The following is a 23035-nucleotide window of genomic DNA, read 5'->3' on the forward strand; positions in this document are numbered from 1 at the left end:
TCGAAGGGTCTACGGGGCTGACGCATGGATCTTTTTGTTTGATCAGGCGTTTGTTGACAACAAATTCGTTGACGTTAATCCCGAGACAATAGCGCTCTATCCGGGACAAGCCAAATGACAGTATCCTTTTAATGCTAAGCCCAGTTAATATTTGTTTAAAAGCTTCTCTTATAATTATTGCTTTTAGCGTGTTTATTGATGTGTCAAATCCATATTTGCTTCACTGATTTGAGATTAAAATTCTTTCTAAATTTGTAAGAACAAATACGAAATATTTTCGAATAGAAACATTGAAAGGAATGAGCACCGTAGCTGACAGTTGTTATGATTATTTTCAAAATGATAATTTAAATGATTAGGTTCGGACTTTCGAAGCGATCATGATACGTGAAGAAATTCGACTGAGTGCAGAGGTGTTGATTGTTCCTTAGCTACCATTCCGATGCCAATCATCATTATATATTATGCAAGCATCCGTGTTTTGCTACTCGGATTCAGCGAAACCGAACAATGGAATACGATATTTTTATGAATGTAACTTTATAGATTCTCCGGAAATGAAAACACATACTAATTTGGCAGACATATTTATTCATACTCGTTAAACTCCAGCTTCATTAGCATTAATGTTATTTACATTTCGAGTGAAGGTACAAGATTAATCACAAAAATAAATAAATTTAACCATCCTAACTTACGCTACACGGATTTTGGTTAAAAACAAAATTCACCATTTACATCATCAGAATCGGTTTTATCATTGAAATTAAGTTACTTAAGTACGCCGTTTAGAGCCTAACATCAACTTTAAACAAATTATGCCTACATTATAAACGTTACAAGGAATCAAAAGAAGTTAATTAGTCTGACCTACCAATTGGGTTTAACAATACTGATTTGAAACAAAATCCTTTTTACAGAATTCCTTTAGAAATATTTTTCTTTTCACTCGTAATATCTAGAAACATGTCCATTGAAGTCCAAGAAAAATATAATTTCTCTGTTATGTTTATATAATAAATGTATCGAATATTTACAAATACATACATAATATTTATTGCTGAAGAAGACATCGTAAAGTTCACTAGAATGAGTGTTTACTCATTGAAACTATCAATAGTAAATTAAAACTAATAGCTATGTTAACTAAACGATAATAATGGACTAGTTGTAAAAATAGTTCTAGTAATATTTATACTGACAAGTCTATAAAACGTGACTTTATATCGAGATTCACTGAGACGATAAAGAAAGGTCCAACACATACGGCGATACGCGTAATATAGTAATAGGTATATACAAGCAGTATAAACAATTTCCAAGTTAGAAAATTACAGTTCACTATTTTGCACTTAACGTATTTACACTGCTAAATTTTCTGGTGTTAATCTTACTGTGTTTCATAAATACATTTATAATAATTCTCAATTTACAATCTCCTAATCTACATACAAAAAATTCACAATAGTATTTTATTACAGCAGCATGTACATTTATACTAATTTTAATTTTTAAAGTTTTTAACTGAATAGCACATACACTTCACTTTAAAATTGGTTCATGTTTAGTCCTGCTGAAAATCAGTTGTATCACAAAGTTCACTTATGGAAATAACACCATCTCTTTCACATCAATGTCTATAGATTTAGGAACTGAAGGTGCGGTCTTCTAGTGACAGCATATCAAAGCTATGACGTCACACAACGACATCTCGCTTGGCTACCTCATTGCTGGGGGTTTCTGGAGCTATGACTGGTTGAAAGCAATGTGCTGTTGGAGTGAAGTCTTCAACCAATTTTCTTTTTAGGACAGACGATGAGCCTACATAAACGTTGGTGCCGGGAAAAGTACCTCGCCTTCTTCGTCTCCAGACAATAGCAACAAGGACTGCAAACCCAAATGCAATCATAGCTGATAAGCATCCCAAGACTAATTCTGAGTCAGGAGTACGCTCAGGTACTCTTTCTCCACGCATGGAGCTCACTAATACTGACATTAGACGGTCACCTTCACTTACTTGTACGTCTTGGACGCTCTCGGTGGAAACCCTCTGAGCACGACTTGTATCAATTGTCATGGTTTCTGACCTCTCATTGTCAACTCCTGGAGTTCGTGAAACCAACTCTACCTGTATATGATAGACTGTGTCAGGCCACAAAGATAAGGTAACTCGTGTTGAGTCTGTAAATAGATTTCCTTTTAAACCTCCACCATCCACTTCCCAAGTGACAAGGTATACTCCCCTTGCTATTCTAGGTTCCCACGCAATTTCTCCAATAACGAGTACTTTTTGGTGGATGAGGGATATTTCTTTTAAAGTCCATTTATGTTCCACGTTTGACGTGTTCGTGTCGTGGGCAACCCATGTTTCGTCTGGACTGTAAATTGTGACGAGACCTTGTGGGTCTACGACAAGGACTCTGAGAAGTGCTCCTTCGTTGTTGAAGGGTACTCTTGTAGCTAATGCTTGGGTTTGTATGATCTGTCGCCAGGGCCCTTCAGCGGCGCGTCGCATGACGACGTAGACGAGGGGTGCTGGGCGGGAGGCGGCGCGGGGAGCGGGGGGAGGCCAGCGAGCGAGGGCTCCGCTCACTCGCATCACCCCCTCTCCCTTCGTGTGGATCACCGGCTGGGTTTGTGATGCTTTCGCTGCTTCTGTGTGGAATTTGCACGCCACCTTGCAGCCAGGGAACTGCAAAGATAGTTCTTATTATTAAGTGTTTTTGATACAACTAATTTCTAAAAGTTTAGTTTAGTTCTTTATTTGCTCATTATAGGTATTAATAATTAATAATAAGTTATATATTTATTCATATTACTTTATATATTTCTTACTTTACATATACAATACAAGTTTATAAAAATAAAATAGATATTTTAAAATATTTTTACTCTACTGTTTTACATCAAAACTTATTATTAATATTGACTATTTTTTTATAAACTATTTTATTACTAGCTAAAATAAAACGACGTAATACTCACACATATATCTCTCTCTTCACAGACAGCTCCCCACACTTGGAAGTTTGATTGCAGCAGTTCACAGTTCTCCCAGCACTGAAACAAGAGACATTATTAAAATCATATTTAGATGACCACTCCATGTTTGTCATAACCATAACGCGTGATTTATTACCAACGAGTCATTAGGCGTAAATGGGCTTTACAACGTCAGACTAAGTCCAGACCCTTCAAACGTAAAATAATGAGAGTAAAGATTATTAAAGATTTTTACTCATTAAATTTTATTTCAAACAAATCCTTACATATCATGTATACGAATATATATATATTTTTAGTTTTGAGTCGTAAACTTTACACGGATTTTCATATGGTTTTCACGAATAGATAATGTGATTCCAAGGATTGAAGGTTTAGGTGTGTAATTTATTACGTTTTTATCCGTATGAAGCCGGTTAGAGCCGCTAGTAATATTATGAGACGAGAACACAATTCTGCAACTAGAGTGTTTGTTAAGAATTACATATATTTTATTTTTATTTCTCAAGAAAACTTACAGCTATTGAACAAGTTAATAAGCACTAAACAAGTAATAAATATTAAACAAGTGAACCATATCGCTTTTCTCTTGGGTACAAATATAACACAAAAAACTGACATACATATTGTAATTCTCAATTCAGGACATTAGTTACAAATGAACAATTCTGTAACCTTACAATTTTATTCCAACTTGGAAAAAATTCGAAGCTCTCAAGCAACGCGTAACGAGTTTTTTTTTTCGTCAAATTAGTCAAAGTTATCGGGTGGCGGACGAGTTCGTAGATACAATCGTTTGTCATTACTTTTAGAATTGGGTCGTTATGGAAGAAGGACGGCTAGAAACGACTTGCTTATGACCTTGAACATAATACTTATAATACTTTATGAAGCATTAATTTTCATTTAAATATATTATCTCTCTCTCATCTGAGCGTTTCCCCGGTTTCTTCCGCAGTCGTTGAGCGTCGAAGCCGTTTCCCTTCGCACGGTCGTCGGTTTTCAAAGTTATCTGATCATAGGTACTCATAATATCATAAATAAAAAATAAATAAATAAATATATTAGGACAAATCACACAGATTGAGCTAGCCCCAAAGTAAGTTCGAGACTTGTGTTATGGGGTACTAACTCAACGATACTATATGTTATAACAAATACATATATAGATAAACATCCAAGACCCGGGCCAATCAGAAAAAGATCATTTTCCATCATGACCCGACCGGGGATCGAACCCGGGACCTCTCGGTTCAGAGGCAAGCACTTTACCACTTCGCCACCGAGGTCGTCAAATTATCTCTGCTGACATTTTATTTTAAAACCATAAATTTATCATATTATAAAAAATTGCACGAATGTATAGATTTGTTGTAAACTTGATGAATTTTGTTGTAAGTTCGCAGGTGGTAAGAAAAAATGTTAGTATTAACAGAGATGACAAGATATCTCATTCAGAAAATACTAGCTGCGCCCTGGGCCGTCGCGCCCGTGGGAATTTCAGGATAAAAAGTACTGTATTATTCCAGGTTATATTTCCATCCGTGTAGCAATTTTTATAATAATCGGTCCAGTAGATTTTGCGTGACAAACATACGCACACCACACATATAAATCCTCACAAACTTTCACATTTCATAATATTAGGATGAAAGGATATAAACAAAATTTATTCGATAATACAAAATCGAAAATCATAAATAGCATTTAGTCGGCAAATCCCACTAAACCACAATAGTAACAATGCCAATAAATTTCAAAATGACTGATCAGGGTAACTTAACCGTGCCGCAAATTGGGCCTATAAATTCGGTGACAAAACCTAACAAACCAAATTAATTAATATTCGCTTAATTAAGATTTGTGTTGATAAATATGAAGAAGAGTCTATTGGGTATTGTAAAGGCAATCCTATTATATTTTCAAAAATTAATTACGGATGAAACTTATGGAAATATATATAAATATATTTATTTCTGTGGAAATATTGTACTTGTTTAAGGTGAATTTGTAAGAAATATAAATAAACTTATAAACGATAATGAAAAAAATAAATAAATATAATAAGTTCAACGCATCGAAATAATAATGCTTCTCTTTCAGTGACAATGCTATTCAATATAAATATAAATATCATTATAATGGACTTTTCTAAAGATCCGTATTTATTTTTTATTGCTACCGTTCCGCATTTGGACTGACCTATATATGAAAGGCCTTACCTTACAAAAATACCTATCAAACATTTTATTTTGTAACATTATAAGTACTTACGTATATTTCTTTCATGCACATTAATAAAAATCTAATATTTATGGACATAAACTTGGCAACCAAATAACATATTGAAATCTAAAAATATCATCAAAAATAAGATATTTTGAATTTCGTAGGTTACTTTAAATTACCCGACTGGGTGGTTTTCATAGCGTCTAGAACGCTGCGGCCGCGCTGTCATTACGATCCATCAATTTTAGGAATCATTTCCAAAATCAATAATTCATAAAATTTACATTACCACATTAAAGTCTGATAATAAAACTTCTATTCTTTGTTAAAATTCGCTGGTACTCGCAGCGGTCGAAACGCTCTGAGTACCACCCGACTATTTGAAGTTACTTCACATTTTATTGCTTTAATTAAAATCGACTTAGCACGGATAGAGTTAACCAAAGCTTCTTTACCGGCGAATTTTAAATTAAAATCGAAATTTAAAATTGCCATGAATTTTTATGTTCTATAATTGCAGAATTCAATTTTATCTTGACAGTTTAACTAAATTATCACTTTAATAAAACAAAGATATAGGACGTAAAGCCAGTACAGCACAATAATTAAATATTTTTGTTTTTTTTCTCATATTAATATGGCCAGTATTTGCACATGTGATAAAATTGTTTCCTTTTGAGTTTGGTTAAGTGTACGCGTTAAGTGTTATGCAAGCTTCACAATATCGTCGAACTTAGACAGATGCCGACGATAATACACGAATATTGCGTAGTTTATATGAGCTCTTTTCTTTACCGCAATGAGAAACCAGCAATGTTTGCCAAATCCATCTATTCCGCTATAGTGTGGAGCCGGCATTAAAGAGATTCTGTTGGTTGTGAAACTCTCGTAGTGTTCACAATATATTAAACATTTTTCGCTAAAATAATATATTTAATACGGTATTCTATGTTCTATGTTCCAGAGACACTTACCATAAAGCAGTCTGGGACCTGCAAACACGAAGACTCCCCGCTGGGCCGAGGCGCCGCAAACTGTGAACAAACACAACCGTCTTTCAGATATTTTATTATAATTGTTTACTAATTTACAAGTTTCAATTATACAGCTTGGATACGATATGAGTCACAGGTATTTGTTAATAGATTCTTAATACTAGGTTTTAAAACTTCAGTTATTATTCTCAAGAAAAAGTTTTTATCCAAAGCATTTTACATCCCATGTCGTGCTATGATTATTACCTGCGTATAATTTCATTTATACTGTTAATTTTGTCAAATCTATTGCAGCTGAGATGGTTGTGATGTTTATTAATGAATATGTTTATTTTTATTAACAATCCGTTCCAAACAAGTTGTCAAGGTAAATTCATTCACATTCAGAAAAAATATCGTTTGTTTCCATATCGATAAACTAACAAATACATTCATGATTTATTACACAGTCTATCCGAGACCTATAAAAGGTGGTACTTTATAAAAGCAGATGATGACTTTTATAGGCAAGTCCTTGTATAGAAACACATTGTTTCTATTGTAAGCAAATTAATTTCCGTTAAAGTGAGCTGATATTATAAAATTTAAGGTTTCCAATATGGTACATATGTTATTTGAAAAATATATGGGAAGGCCCTACAATTTAGATATAAAAATAACATTCAATAAAATTTCTTATTCACATTTATACACAAAAGGTTTTATAAACCTTAATTAGCGCGCAACATCGCACTTTAATACCAATACAAAAAGGTTCCATAATTACTAAAGAGAAACCGATACGTTACTTGTTATCTTTAGAGAATAAAAATACGCGTTCCAGTTTAATGTACTCGATAACAGTGACAGCGGTACGGGCATACTACATTTACTACTGGCCATATTAATTGTCAGATATTTAAATGTCGAACACTTAATGTCAATCTTTTTGGTCAAGTGAGGGCGATGTTGTTTGATGACTGAATTCGAAAATGGAATAAATATTTGAATAGCCTTATAGCATTATGCATTTAAATATTCTAAAAAACAATAACAATTTAGAATGAATTTGTTTCTTAATTTAAAAATAAAATAAATTTTAGATTTGGTAAGAAAATAATCTTCACATGATTAGTATTCATGGCATTTGATTAATAAGTCATACAGTCGTTTAACATATAAAGTCAATAACAAAATGTTATGATAAATTGCCTATAGCGACGTTCATCCGAAGTTTTAATATTAACGATAACGGCTATTTAATTAAGTAATTTCCTCGCCGGATATTAGCCTCACGCCGAAAATTGTACAGATTTTGTTTACAGTATTCTGTTATATTTTGTTATAAGCAAAGTATATTTTTGGAACAAAACCATCAATAGACTTATAATTTCCGATACAAACGCGTCTTTCGCTTGTTTCGTTACATAACTAAAATTTAATACGTATCTAATATAAAAATATTATAGAAAATAAGATGAATTTTGTTACGCTAATTTTAAATTAACAGAAATACAAATAAGAAAGAGCAGCAGAAAATGTCAAAAAAAGCTTAAGAATCTGATATATTTTGTTTAAAAATATTTCCTGTCGAGTTTTTTTTGAAGTGAAATAAGTACATTGATGTTGTGACGTATTTTTTTTTAAAACTCACTCATTTCTTACAAGTAAATCTTTATGTAGATTCCGAGAGTAACGAAGATTAGCAAAGCCCATTACGCAGCGTTCGAGTGCCTCAATCTCATTTTTTGTAATCATTAGTTGACTGTCTTCAGAACATGAGCGAATACTGTTGGTAAGAGCAGAGAATACGTTTATAATGAAAACATAAACATACTTAATAAATAAAAATTATTCGGCGATACAAGTTTTAATTTATTATTGGTATATGGAATTCGAACAAAATTGCAATGTTGACAGTAGTGAACTTGCCTGAGGTAAGAAGGTGATACAATTAAATTAATTGATTAATGTAAGTAGTTAATTTAATTGTTTTTAAACTTAATATATTGTATAGAATTGTCATTGTCACTCAATGAAATATTTTATTGAAACATTGTATAACATTGGAAAATCTAATCTTTAATTCGCACGCATTCAAAGATAATACTCTCGTCACCTGTACTCATTCATGTGGCGCGTCTCTTATAGTGGACGAAAAAAATAAATTGTGTGAAAAATTACGATGATTACGTCTAATAACATCGGACGGGGGCACTGATGGCCCCATAGATTGGCGTCATTAGCCCGATAGTGAGAAAGAAACGTTTGTTTTCTTTGTACTTCCTTTGTCTGTACATAAGTTTGTCCTTGTTGTAGAATATTACATGACTAAAAGGTTGGGATGACACAAACAGTGCGCCATCCTCGTTTAGACAAAATGGCGTTTTTCTGCGCAGGTCAAAGTTAACTATTGCAACCCACTCTAAACCTAATTGAAATGAACATTGAAAGTATCTAATGGTGTTAATTACTTATCATTTCTCTCTTTCATCTCCGCATGTTCCCGGTTGCATTCGGGGTCTTGACGCCCCGAAGTCCGAGTTTAGAAAAAAAGAAACCTTAGAATTTTGAAGAGTCAACTGTGATTTTACAACCGGCCGCCTGCCTGACGTCAACCCTCCATATAATATATAAAATATCTACCATTTAAAAACTATTGCGATAAAATCTATATTTTTTTTTGTTTGTAAGTGCCTGTAAATATTCACATTATTAAATTGTAGTCCAGATTGTAATTATAGCCATTTATTTAATAAAAGTTAAACACAGAAAAACGACCAGCACGAATACAAAATACAATAAACAAGCAAGAATATTACTTTTACAATATAACAAAAAATACAATATCAAATTTAAAATGCCAAAAGACCTATAAATTTCAAGTTTGATGTCATAGACTATGAGAAAAAATATTACTTTTTAAATTGGTGTCCAGAAATGCGTGTTTCTGTTAATGATTCGTGCGAATTCACATCATGTGAGCCGTAAGCAGTTGCATGAGAAGATTTTACAATACTTATACAGAAATTTGACAAGATATTGCGTGTGGTTCCCGCCCTAGAATAGGACCTCCCCTATATATAGGCTCCCATGGATGTTGTTTGAAGCGACTCTGATAAGCCTTAACAGTTAAGTGGCTACAGACAGGCAACCAATCGTAAAACCAAGCCGAATCTACAAAATTTTTATATGTTTGGTACACACTTGGCTTTGACGCGCTACAGCAGAAAATTTAACCATACTAAAGATGACAAGAGAAATAGCGCAATATGAACAGACTGCAAATAATATTAAAGCATGACAAATTTATTCAATAGATGAAAAAAAGAAAATCTAAAAGGAACATAAAGCAATCAACTTTCCTTTCCAAACAAAGAAGTTTTAACCAATTCAATTATAACAATTGTACCGCACGACTTCTTCGCGGTAAAATATGAAAGTTAAACAGAACCTTTCAAATGTACTACAAGCACGCCTAAAAATACATTTACAAGTCACAAAAGTGGACTTTATTGCTTTTAAATAAGCGATCTCGTGAAAGATGAGGAAGTAGAAGATGACGTTACTTCGGCAACTGCAAAGGAATGAGTGAATAATGAATGACGCTGATTGAAAACACAACGTCGAGTGCCTCTTATTTGTGGTAGATGCCGCCATAGATTTAGCTTTTGTTAATCAAACAGCGCTTATTGAATATTATTTAATTAATCTTCCGTGTTTGAACTTCGAATGCCAGTGAAAAATGATTATGAAACAAGCAAGTTGTGCAATATTTACGATAAAGTTAAAGATTAGTTTAGTGACAGCGAAGAAGAAGTTGTAGTTAGATTACTTCAAGTAGGTACCTAATAGGGGTAGTAAGTTATAAGTAACCTATTCAAGGTAAAGTCAAAACTTAAAATTCCAAATAAATAAAAACAAAATATCAACAGAACAAAAACAAAATTAAACTGCTAAACGCTTCTAAAACTCAAATCGATTACAATTCGTCCGTTAACCCGAATAGAAAATTAAAGCCCAAAGATGGATTATATTATTCAGGATCTCACATACCAACACTTAAAAAGTTTACAAAATCCATTAAAGATAATCGTCAAGCCCGTGCCTGGGGCATCGACTGGGCAGCAACTATACTATCGATCGGGTTATTCAGTAACTGGACTCGGGGTACTGGACATACGTATTATGCATGTCAAATGTTGAATTTAGGATTTCATTTTTATGTAGGCAGGTAAGGTGCTTTTGCTTATCATTGTTCAAATTGTAATTTTCTTTAAAATAGTTTTTTTCTTGCTAACTGTTGAGATAAGTTAGTGACAACAATAATGTGTTTTATTTTATATTCCACCACATGATAGTATCTTAATATTTTAGCGATTGACGTAACAAAATGAATGAATTATTTTACTTTACTACCTGGAATCGCATGTTCACTTATGTGCATATGAATAACCCAATCGATCGAATGCACACATGACCATTTACAATCAATCCATCAGAGTGTAACAACTACCGACGATCTTCATTTATCATTATGTTTTGTGGGTAGCACGCTCTTGGGGGTCAACCCGCACGAAATAGGTTACGAAATATGTAAACAGCTTTTTTAACAGTCAATGCGCTTCTGACTATAATTACTTGTGTAATCGTTTCTATGCTCTTCAAATATTTGAGAGGTCAAAATGTCATTGTTATTACCTAATAGGTATTTTATTTATTAAGTCTTACGTTCTTGTTATTAATTTCAATCATAATTTTGTATTCATAAGTTATATTTCTCGATCTTTCGACGATAAGTACTTAATGGTTTACTTCCAGGATTTTCACATCATCAAGTGTAATGTTGGAGTCTCAACAAATTGCAATTTAATCTTGTGTATCAGCGTCGTTATCTTCCGATACAAGTTCTTTTGCAATTTTCCATTGTAAATACAATTACTTCACACAGTCGTTCACACACGCCTTGTACTTGGTGGCATCAATTAACTGGTATCAGAAATTGTGGATCTTATCGTCAACAATAAACAATGGTGGAGCGCGACATTTACATGTTCCAGAGATACAAGCAAAACATTAAACACCTAGAGGGTTCGGAGAAGCAAAAACAGCATGAATTATGATTTCGCATAAAGATAAAATACAATCTAAGCTAGCGCCAAATGGCGAAGAAAAAATGTAATTTTCTCGCGAGGGCCACGAATGAGATTTGGGTAATGTGGCAGGCGTATTAAAATGCAAGAACCGGGTTGATAGCGAATTTATTTTTGATGTTGCTGCTTGTGATGTGTTGAGCACTTGAGATGGAGGTAAGCAAAATGATCACAACATGATTTCCTTAAAATGTTAACATTTGTATTTCCTTATGACATCCAAGATCAAATACAACCTGATTGTTAACATCTTAAATATTGTAGATACATCTACAATATTTTAAATATGATCTTTATTGATCCATCTGTACCATCATAATACAAAAATCAAAATCTTATGAATAACCGAAGAAATGTTTTCAATATCAACGCTAGTAGTTGTTGTTCCAACAAGCTGACTAGGAGCTGCACTGCAAATATGTTCGGCACAGTTCCTAGTTGTTATTTTATTTGATCTTCTGAAGGTAAACTCTATTACGGGCCCGTTTTTACAAGTACAAATTGAATTCCACCGTCCCAAGGTTCTTAGTGAACTGGGTTATCGAACGAGCGACAAAAACAAATGTGCAAAACTAGGTTTCCAATAGAGTTTCTTTAATGAAATTTTAGAGGGATTTCGTTTAAAAATTTTCGATTAAATATCGGAACGAATTCCCGGATTTAGTTTCGGATGTGGTCATCTCTTTTCTATGAAATGTTTTCTGTTTGCGAAAGTTTTTTTAATGATTAAAGTTAGAGTTTATATTCAAATACTCATCAATTCGCTTCTATGAATAGTTCACAATTTTAATTTTATTCCCATCAAGATTTTAAGTATAGTAGTTTCCTACAGAAAACATTGACACGCAACATGCAACGGGGAAAGGAATATGATTGTATCTTGTTTCATATTTGTTTTTCTATATTGACTTAGGTGTATAAGTTTCAACTTGAGTATGTGTATGAGAAATATACGATTAAGTATAATGTAAAGTAATACTATACAATTAATTTACAGTCAACAGTTTCTTACCTACGTCACATAACTGAGTAAAAGACGAACCTATGGGAGCAATGGACGACCGTCATTATTTTGCAAACAAGAAACAAAGAACCATAACTTCTTTCTATTATAGCGAGGTCTTGAATGCAATTTTTTGCTCGACTCGATTACAAACGAACAAAAACCTGTTATGAGCACAGCATCATAATAACGGATTAATGAAAAATGTTCCCTGATGGCAATAAAAGATGGCACCAACGTCATTAGGTGCCCGCCGCTGTATGAATTTTTCATGAAATATAGCCGCGTAGGGCCCTTGTATGTGTCCCAGCACATCAGTATTATTCCTATAGTTCTTTTCTATTTTTTCCTTTCTTTTTTCTATCTAAAGATACGCCTTTGGGAATTCCTTGCGCGTAGGAATAACGTTAACTACAATATCACGATAAAATATTAGCAAATATAAAAAAAGTTTAAAAATAACCTACAAAAAGTTCCGGACAAAGTGTCGATCCATTTTCTTATTAAGAATGCATCCTGCCAATTTGCTTTATTGATGTTATATTATCCAGTCATTAAGTTTTTATATCCTCTTAAAGGGCCGCCCATCATTACTATCATGCAATAGTCCTTAAACTATTTTTAAATTATAACGTCGAGTAAAATCTGCCCCGACGCAAGGATAATGGTTAAAGGTCACAAAAAGTGAGTATAGAATAAACCAGATATACGAGCGGGTGAGAAAAACATTTAGGAAGTCCACGTGAATATCTACATTAGAGTGGGAGAATAATGAAGTATTCTCAAAATACTGAATTGGTAATGTAATAGTTTCATAAATAGTATCAAAATCATTTATTTGCCAACTAAGTGTACAATGATGTTATTAAAATTATTACATAGTTAGGTACTTATAACTTAGTTACCTTCTACAGTATTGCAAATAAGAATCCAGAAACAAGAAAGCTAAAAACGTGTGATTTCATAAAGTAAAAAGTAATGGACAGGAAAAGTGATAAAATCTGCAATTTACTTTCATATTGATATGAGTGTACAGCATAAATAGGTATATTTCAATTTTAAAGTAAGGCACAATATTGTACTAAACAAGTTTATGAATCTATTCTAGAATTTAAGTATACTTGAGACAACACGAGAATATTCTCGAAAAATAAATGCGTTTATTAAATTAATGTACATAAATTGCAATTACGAGTACATACATAAATACATCTACACTATATTTATTTTTAGGTCCAAGGCGGCGTATCTTGATGGACCCGCGACGACGTCGTAAATTAATCGTTTTGAGATAATTTCAACTTAAAATATGGAAATTGTCGCAATTAGGAGAAATATTTATGGAATAATCACTTTCGGTGTTGTCCATCTTTATTTAATTACCCCTCACTGCAGTAAATATGTTTTAAGTTTGATTAGATTATATAGAAAATATTCGAAAATATTAGAAATTTAAACTACGTAAACACCAAAATAACTTATTTAAATCAAAACATAATCTGCTGCACATTGGTAACAATTTGTTTGAACTTATTATTATTATAAAAAACCACTACCTACTTTTTCCTCATTTTCCTGTAATCAAGTGGATAGTAGTAGCAGCAGTTAGACGTATTCCTAAACGGACATAAAGTCGTCGATTTATCTTGCAACCTGAAGCATAAATCAACAGCGCAGCGCACAATAGCAAACACTTTCCAAATTTGATCATGCGGCGAATAAATTAAATGGGAACACAATCAAGGGTTAAATTACGGGTTCATTCTGCAACCCACGCGTTTTCCGAGTGACATGGGGGCGACGTAGTCTGGGAGGCAGTGGACGTTTTGTGAATTTATTTCTATTGTATTATACTCATATAGTTTAATGTAGTAGGTATAATGCGAAACTGCTTGGTTCGTTTTTTTTTTTTGGTGATCGCTGTTAGATTCACTCACCACTCGATCTATGATTTTTTAACTGCTGTAATTGAATTTTATATTAATTATCATATTAATGATACATTGAATTAATTTATCACTTCAATGTTAGATGACTTTTGATATACCGACCGAGCCGGCCATATAAAAAAACTTGGATATTTTTTTAATCTCTATTATTTATATCAGATACATGCGCGTGATTGTATGTTCGACTAATAAAATGAATGACTTGGACCCACTTTTAATCTATCAGCGTTTATGTCAAGATGTCGTACACAGTATTGAAATGCGGGCGCATACGAGTATAAATGCAAGAGCAAATAAAATGGTGCTATAATTTCAAATCATATGGACAGAGAATGGGTGTGGACGCTCTCATTGTGTGGAAATGATGTAACCGCTATTAAAAGTGTGGGTTGAAACCCTTGAATATTTCTTGTGCCGAAGACAGGTCATATCGGTATTTTATATCAGTGAGACAATAGTCTCGAATGTAGATGCGGTATATGGAGCGGAAGGAATAATGTCTTGGATAAAAACATTTGCGTAGTAGATTCAACCTAAACAGGTTGAATTTGGTTTCATCATTTTAAATTTCAGTTTACGGCCAATATTGAAAGGTATGTAATAAACATTATTTATGACGTTATGAGTAATAGTTTAAGCAATCTTCTTACTTACCTGCCAGTTTTATTTCCATTGAAACAATTTATTAATGACTTGTAACTTCAAATTCAAAGACCTGGTTTGATTTGACCTATCCCTTAATAAGACTTTGTTTTAAATACGTAGATATGTACAACAATAAAACTACAATAGAAAGTATCAGAGTCATGCTTGTATACTAATATTATGATAATGTTTATTCGTAATAAAAAATGCTACAAGATCAAGTTCGATTTGACGGATATCCGCCCATGCACAGACGGACAACACAAAAATGTCAATACACTGACAACTTGACAAAACGACAGTGTTGCCAGCAAAAAATCTATTTTAATTTTAACCAACAAAAAATTAAAAGACGTTGACAAATACGCTGTTAACAATCCGGACATACCTAAAAGACATGGAAATTTAAACGTGGCACTTTTAGAACAACTTTGTTATTCTAATAAGATTGTAAATAACAAGTGATTTTACAGCAACATCGCACACTGTCACAGTTGAAACAACGTCGATAAATTTAAATAGTTTATGTTAAATAAAACGACTATTTTTATGGCATAGTAAAACGGTTGGAATTAGTGGCGTCCAAAAACAATATTTTGTCGGTACCGGCCGTATTGGAAAGTCAAACGAGCATGTTGTACTAACTGTACTAGGTTTTTAGTATTCGTAGAACATTGTGTTTGCACATCTAACATAAATCATCATACTTTCTGGTATTCTAATGATGAATAATTATTTAATAGATGCGGTGCCATATTTGAATTTCACAGTTTACCAACAAGTTTAGTCGTTTGATTTATCATATCGCTGCGTGATGTTCATATTTGTTGGAATTTTTAAAACGTTGTTAGAATTTAATTTATAATTAAAATTAAAACTGATATGTAGCATATTTTTTATGTTCATAATTTTTTAAACGACAGTTTCGTGTATATTCTAATGTTTGCCACTTTTTTCAAATAGCAATCAATATTTACTTTAACTTTTGTGCAGGCAAAAGGACAAGAAAAATTTAGAAAAGGAATGTTTCACCTATCTTTCTAACAAATATATTGAAAAAAAAAACCAATGGAACAGTTACTATAAGCGGAACGGGAATTTATAGAATTTCCAACATAATTCCTGCGATGGAATGCCCTAATCCTTTCAAAGTTGAATGGTATTTTAGTCACAAATTTATCTCTTAACGGTAAAGGATTAGAGAACTATTATTGTTCTTGGATATTTTTGAACTAACGCTTCGATTTATTTTGTTTTAATATAAGTTTATGAAAACTTATATTATTATTTCAATGATGAAATCATTAGAAACAGTTAGTTATTTAAGGCGAATTGATTGTATGATTTCGATCAATTTATAATAGTAGGTTAGCAAATTTATCATGATTCACATACCTAATTCATCAGATTAGTCAAACCTTGTAAAATTACCAAAATTTTCAAAATCGTTCGTAACTATTTTATGGTTATCGAAATTTCGTCATAGTTTATTGCAGATAACAAAACACATAATGCCACAATCCGCGGAATATGAAACAAAATAACAATAAAAATTTACCCTGACAATATCAGTTACGACAACTCATGAATTCTGATTAACGCATTTTTTGTTCTCGAAAAATTCGTCGAAATCCATCGGACTTGAATCTGATCCGGGCCATAGTGTAGTCTCGTTCTGGCTTGGGGGGACTATGATATAATTGTCTCTGTCTGGCTTAGGCACGACTGCTTTTGTCAGTCTCAGAAGTTACGTGGAGCATGCGACAGATGTGAGCTCGGAACTAACGAAGCAGCTCGGCCCGGATAATCAATCAAATCTTGATTATTTGACCATCGACTGCATTTCTGATTTTAGACATCAAGTCGATATCGAAATTGTTTTTGAACGCTCTCACATCTTGATGTTAGATTCGCTCGATAGATTGAAGCATTAATCTGTAATTCTTATCGAAATGTTTGCATCCATTTGATTCTTTTTTATCTATAACGACTATTGAATAATAAACGGTACTAAAAAAATACATAGATTTTAACAGTACTTGTTACGCTGCAATAGCAATCGAACAAAGACATTCGTTTACAAAAGAAACAATGTTTTTCGAGTCCCGTAGATTCAGCATGAAGCCAAGACTAAAGTTTATCGCATGTTGTTACTAGACCAAGGCAATTCCAAGTAACAGTGAAGACATTCTAAACAATATCGAGGTATTGGCGCAATGCGAAAATTACGACGCGGGCGGTACAGTCGCGGACACAACACAAAGAGGAGTATTGTATTCACTTGTTATAGTTTCCATTGGAACTTCAAGATTAAATTCCAAAACCAAAAAGTACCCTTTGGATAACATTTATTAGGCCCAGTTTGATCATTCCAATTTTTTTGAAATAAATGTTTCATTGGATCTCTTTTTAATAATATCTGATCTGGTAACGTTTATTAAATTAGTTTTGAGTACCTATTAGTATTTTCGTAACTTTAATCTTTGAAGATCTAGTGGGCATTAGGTTTTCAAATGAAGGTCAGACCACCTAGTAAACAAGGTCAAATTATAAGAATACTTAAGTGTATGTTTTAAATTGTACATTCAAACTAAGTTCAACACATGTGCGGTTGGTCAACCGTATATAGTTACATAATGAAGAATTATTGAGGTTACACATAGTTTTTATATTCACAACTGTTATTGTATTATTTACCATGGGTAACAAAATTCAGTTTTGCTTTATGGTGAAAATGATACAAGCATTATTGTCGCAATGCGATACTGGGTAGGCGGCAAGCGTGGGGTAGCACTGCAGCTACTTTGTATGCATCTGATTGCTATTGTGTTTTGATATTTTTCATTTTATATTTGCTTTTAATATTCATAGTTCAAGTAGTATATATTTTTGTTAGAAATTAGGTAAAGTGAAAACTTAAGTTTCGGAAACATTTTAAAGTACTAAAAATTACGCCTCTAATAAATAATCAACGATCTGAGTTCAAAGTAATTAGTATTAACACTTGTACATATACAATAAAGTTAGTTTTTGACTCACAATTATATTTTCTCAAAAACATGTGTGAGCTTTTCGAATTGGTTTTACTTCTACTTATTTGTACTTGTTTTTTTTCTGATTTGCCCTGATGGAATAGGTAAGAAGTATCTACCTATCGCTGTATGAACGTTTTAAAACAATGTGTGTTTAACTATCAGCGGTTATGCCATAAACCTACCGCGTACACTGCGTGTCGCGGATAAAAAATATTGTTTATGGGCCAAATTTACGACAGCTCATAAAAAATATAATCTAAATTATTTTCTTTGCTTAACCGACTTTTTTAATTACAATCCTATGGTGCAGGTTTTTTTATTTTGTAAAATATTAAAGGCTTATAATGGTCCTTGGTATATAAGTGTTGGAAATTTTATTATACCTATTTGATGAAAAAATGTGATACTTCGTCACTACATAAACAGACTCAACTTAAATTTTTGAAAATTTGCAAGCGAAACTCTTATTCGGCAGACATTATCACATTAAAAGGACAAATGCTTACCCGGCTATCTTTACTCTGATTTCTGTAGTATGTTCTAAATTCAAATATCTAATTATTACGCAGCCAATTTTAAAAGTATGCAATGGAATTTTAATGCAACTTTTTCCATCGGTTGTACATATCGATCGCACAATAGTGATATCATTAGCAGTACAGTTGCACGGAACACTTAAACTAATGGCATTATCTTGAGCTGGGAAGCGAGGGTAACCTACATTCTAATGCTGAATGTTAGTTGCTAACAGTTCTTGGATTTGCGGAAAATGTGAGAAATATTGCTTTTTTCTTTGTCTAATTCCTACTACATTAATATTTCATTAGAATTAACATTTTGTAGCGATAAATCTCACATGAGATATAAAAAAGACATTTTTCTTTATCAACTTTCTGACCTAAAATAAATATAGTGAAATTTGTAACTAAAATGCAGAATACGAAGTGAAACCGTCGTTAATATTCAACTACTACAGCGATTTTTTTCTCATTGAACTAATTTTAAGTAGACAGTATTCCATACGTTTGCTATGAATAACCTCAAAATTACGGTGTTCTTGTAGGTTTAACGGCGGCTTCCTTATCAAAGCCTTGGCTCATAAAAAAGCAATTAAATTACAAGAAAAGTGGACCGCCAACAAATATTTACAATGGCAAGTAAACAGTAGCTTTAGACGTGCGTTAAATATACTACAAACACTGAATGTGTAACGGGACATAGGCATAGGGACAGGCGGCAATGTGGGATAATCCTAGTCGATAGACAAAACATTGTTTCAATTTTAGTTTCACAAGAAAATCTTATTAAGCCGAAATATTTTCTTAAACAATATAGAAACTTATAAGCCATAATAACCAAAATAAACAATCTTGTTTATAGGTTTAGTTTATTATTTATAGTTAGTAAAGTTAAATTAATATTTAGACTCTTTTCTCATCTCAACTCAAAACTATTTTTTTTGTGAACATAAGTTTTGTCCTTCTCTTTATATTGTCATAATCATTATTCTATAGTGAAGTCTTAACTTTGCAAATTATTAAGAGATGTGTGTGCAGAAACATATGCTGCGGGAATGAATCTACAAAGAAAAGTGGGATAATCCTTGCCATAAAAATTGTTAAGGCGAAGATGTTACGAGAACCGAGGGGCGTAAAAAAATAAGAAATATGTGGCAAGGACAATAATATAGAAGGGGTCGTCCCAACTGACCTCTGATCTGTTTAGTCTCATCATAACCGTAGATTTTAAAAGTGGTTCTTTATAAAACGTAAGTGAGCACTAAGACGGGAAAGTAATCCATTAAAAAATGGGTAACTTGCTATGAATGTTCAAATAGTTGGTCTATAATAAATTAAAACTAGCGTGGAGTGGTAATGAAAATAATTATATTGAACTTCCAAAATAACAAATCGTAATTTTACATGTTAAAAACCATCGGCGGCAATCTCATCTGTCAATATGTGAAAAAATATTTAAACTAAGAACACTTTATCATTTATTCTTTTATCAGTGGCCAGTGTACTGAACATAAAACCTGGACAATGAAAAAGTTGTTTTCGCGTTAAGTGAAGCCGCAGATAATAGCTAACTTTATATGTAAGACTGAATTTGGATATGTATTTATTGGAATACTAAATAAAGTATATTTCATGATTTCTGTATTAAGAATACGTATAAATCAGAATAAACACAAAAAAAAAGTAGGGCAACACCGAATTGAAAATATAAAAGTTTGATGACACAGTAAAGTTGTAATCTTAATTCTATACAAAATATGTCTCCTAAGAAAATACTCTTATTAAAATCTACCTCCAGCAAATTGTATAGTAACATATAATACGCAAAAAGGTAAAATGAAATTGTCCACAATCCATATCTACTGTTCATTTTATAACAACTTGCATTAAAAACAAAATGATGATCCACTTTTATCGCAAGGTGTACTTTGTAAAATACAAGTTAATAAGACCTATAAGCAAGTTTTTGTATTTTATTAACATCTTCGATATGAGTCGTTGTTGGGAACGAGTCTTGTTATTTCGCTATGACGATATACATATATATATATATTTCATGATAATGGAGACGATATAAGTAAAAAAAATGTCGTGGCATACCGATGTTGGTACACAATGCGTTGTTTTTATTCAGTTGCTATAAACACAAAATATAGAAGCTGCGGAAGAATGTCGAAGATATGATTGATCCCATATATTTTTTAAATCTATAGCAAATCCAAATCTATAATACGAGATTCTGAAAAAAAAACATCTAGAATTCTATTCTGAAAAAAAAATAATTTACATATTTTGCAATTAGAACGGTCCATTCAACGAAGAAGAAGAATGCGAGTAGATTAGTAGATGGTGATTCTTAGAGCTTTTTGACTGCTGTGGTCGCGCTGTTATTACGATCCGTTCGAATTTTCTTGAGGAAGGAATCATTTTCAAAATAAATCATTCATAAAATTGACATTACCACAATACAGATTAAAGTAAAATATTATAACTTGTCTTTGTTAAAATTTGTAAAATTGTAATGACAGCGCGGCTGCATCAGCGGTCCAAACGCTCTGAGAAATGTCCAGATATATGCTGTAATGCTCTATTTCTATAGTCTCTTTAATTTTATTCCATAATTGAATTTCATTTTAGCATCTATATTCGAGACATACACAACGTAAGTGTTAATTGACAATTCATAGCTATTTTAAAACCAGTATTTATTTGCTGAAAAAACCTTTCATAAAATATGCTGGTTACAACCGGACATTTTATTTTGTTGCTATATAAATAGATAGAGATAAAAAAAAGTAAAGAAGTATTCAGTTCGATGCACCGATTTGAATAACTCAGTTTTCTATTTAGCTTGATGTGCAAGGGTGCTTCAAGGGTAAATTGGACAGTTAGGAACTACTTTAATCTGTTATGTGAGGCGTTATATTATAGGCGGTATATGTTAGGCGTTGGACAGATTATGTGTTAATCCAGGTTATATTCCACCCGTGTTCCAAATTTCAGAACAATCTGTCACATACATACATCAAAGATTACGACGAAAGATTGTGAAGATGTATGCATCGTCACAATCTTTCGCAATTATAATATTAATAAGATTAGACTTTTACAGGAAAGTGCCTGTAAAATCTTCTATAATCTATAATTCTGTAAATCTATAATCTTATGATATTCACAAAAAAAAATTAACATGCAGCTTACATCAAACTTAGCATTATGTCAATTGATTACAACGTAGTCCATGTGGCATTATAAAGAATACATTCCATAGATTGTAACTATTTCTCATAGAAAGTTCATACATATTTATCACCCCTCGTAGCGACAGGGGGCACTTGAATTAGTTATGGTCGTTTATATAGAACTTTAAAATATATTTTTTGCTTTCATACCAATGGATCCGTGGTTTGTTAGTATTTTTATAGAATAGAATTGCAATAGTGTTTAAAATAAATAATGCTAAAGTTAGCAAACGAAAAAAGTACGTAACTAACTGATTAAACAGGCTGATGTAATCTTTCACTTCCCACAAAAATCCCATTATTTGACAGATTGATTTTTTTATTCTAAGTAAGAATAATCATGTCGCAAGGCCGAACATATAATGTGCCAATGATAACTTTTAAGGTTTATCTTTAATAAGTAATTTATAAATATACGGCAACATTGAAATAAAATAGATGAAACACAAACTTTATCCGATTTAAATAAACCATATGGCCAAGCAAATAATTTAACCTGCAATATTTGACAAGCGCACTTGCGTATCACCAAAAAAGGCTTTATTCAAATAACTATTACTTATTTAGGCTCACAATGCCGGCATAAATTTATATTTTACTCTTAACGAGACGAGTAAGCGGATCCGAGGAGGTGCAGCTAATTTATAGCCAATTAAGTTGTGTTAAACCAAACAGACCTCAGAGATACCAGAAACCGTAACGCGATTGGCTTGCAGTGTTAGCAAATCGTAGAATTGTGTCTAGTCTTATTTAATCTTGATGGTACAGTAAACTGTGTTATGTTAGGAATATCTTAACATGTAGATTACATATTAATATATTATGAAATGGGGCAGGCCGCAGTATGCACTATTTATGATTTTGATAACCATATAAAAATCTTGAATACTCTAAGATTTTTGCAGTATGGTTTTATAGCGATATGTAATTAGTAACAGACAACCATAACTTTATTTAACCTGCATAGAAGCTAAGAAATGGCAATCCCAAAGAATTTGAAACGATTTCAAATAGCTTGATGTGCTGTTGATTGTACTTAACAGGTAAGATTGATTATATTGAGGTGGACATTTATTCTAATCAGTGAAAAACGTAATTAAAATGTTAGAGATAAATCGATAAAATTGCTATTTCCATACCTTCCTAATCCTACATTTCCTAAACTTAATAAGTGACCAACATTGTCTATAACAACTGCAAGTTCAAGGGGATGATAGGAACGTCCTTGGCTTTAAAGGGTAGATTCGTTTCTCGAAGGTTCCAATTAATTTACATAATGTAACA

At 32.4% G+C, this 23035-nt stretch overlaps 1 protein-coding gene across 1 annotated transcript in view; it reads right to left on the reverse strand.

Annotated features, from left to right (window-relative positions):
- Positions 1–571: 571 nt before the first annotated feature.
- Positions 572–23035, reverse strand: part of LOC128674278 (uncharacterized) — a 43906-nt gene continuing 21442 nt past the window's right edge. The window contains exons 2-4 of the mRNA XM_053752761.2: positions 6207–6266; positions 2986–3060; positions 572–2692 (exon numbers count right to left, since the gene is read on the reverse strand). Of these exons, the coding sequence (XP_053608736.1) occupies positions 1697–2692; positions 2986–3060; positions 6207–6266 (1131 nt within the window). The 3' untranslated portion in view covers positions 572–1696. The remainder of the gene's footprint in view (positions 2693–2985; positions 3061–6206; positions 6267–23035) is intronic.

This window comes from Plodia interpunctella, chromosome 12 (genome assembly GCF_027563975.2).
Source record: "Plodia interpunctella isolate USDA-ARS_2022_Savannah chromosome 12, ilPloInte3.2, whole genome shotgun sequence".
Classification (NCBI taxonomy): domain Eukaryota; kingdom Metazoa; phylum Arthropoda; class Insecta; order Lepidoptera; family Pyralidae; genus Plodia; species Plodia interpunctella.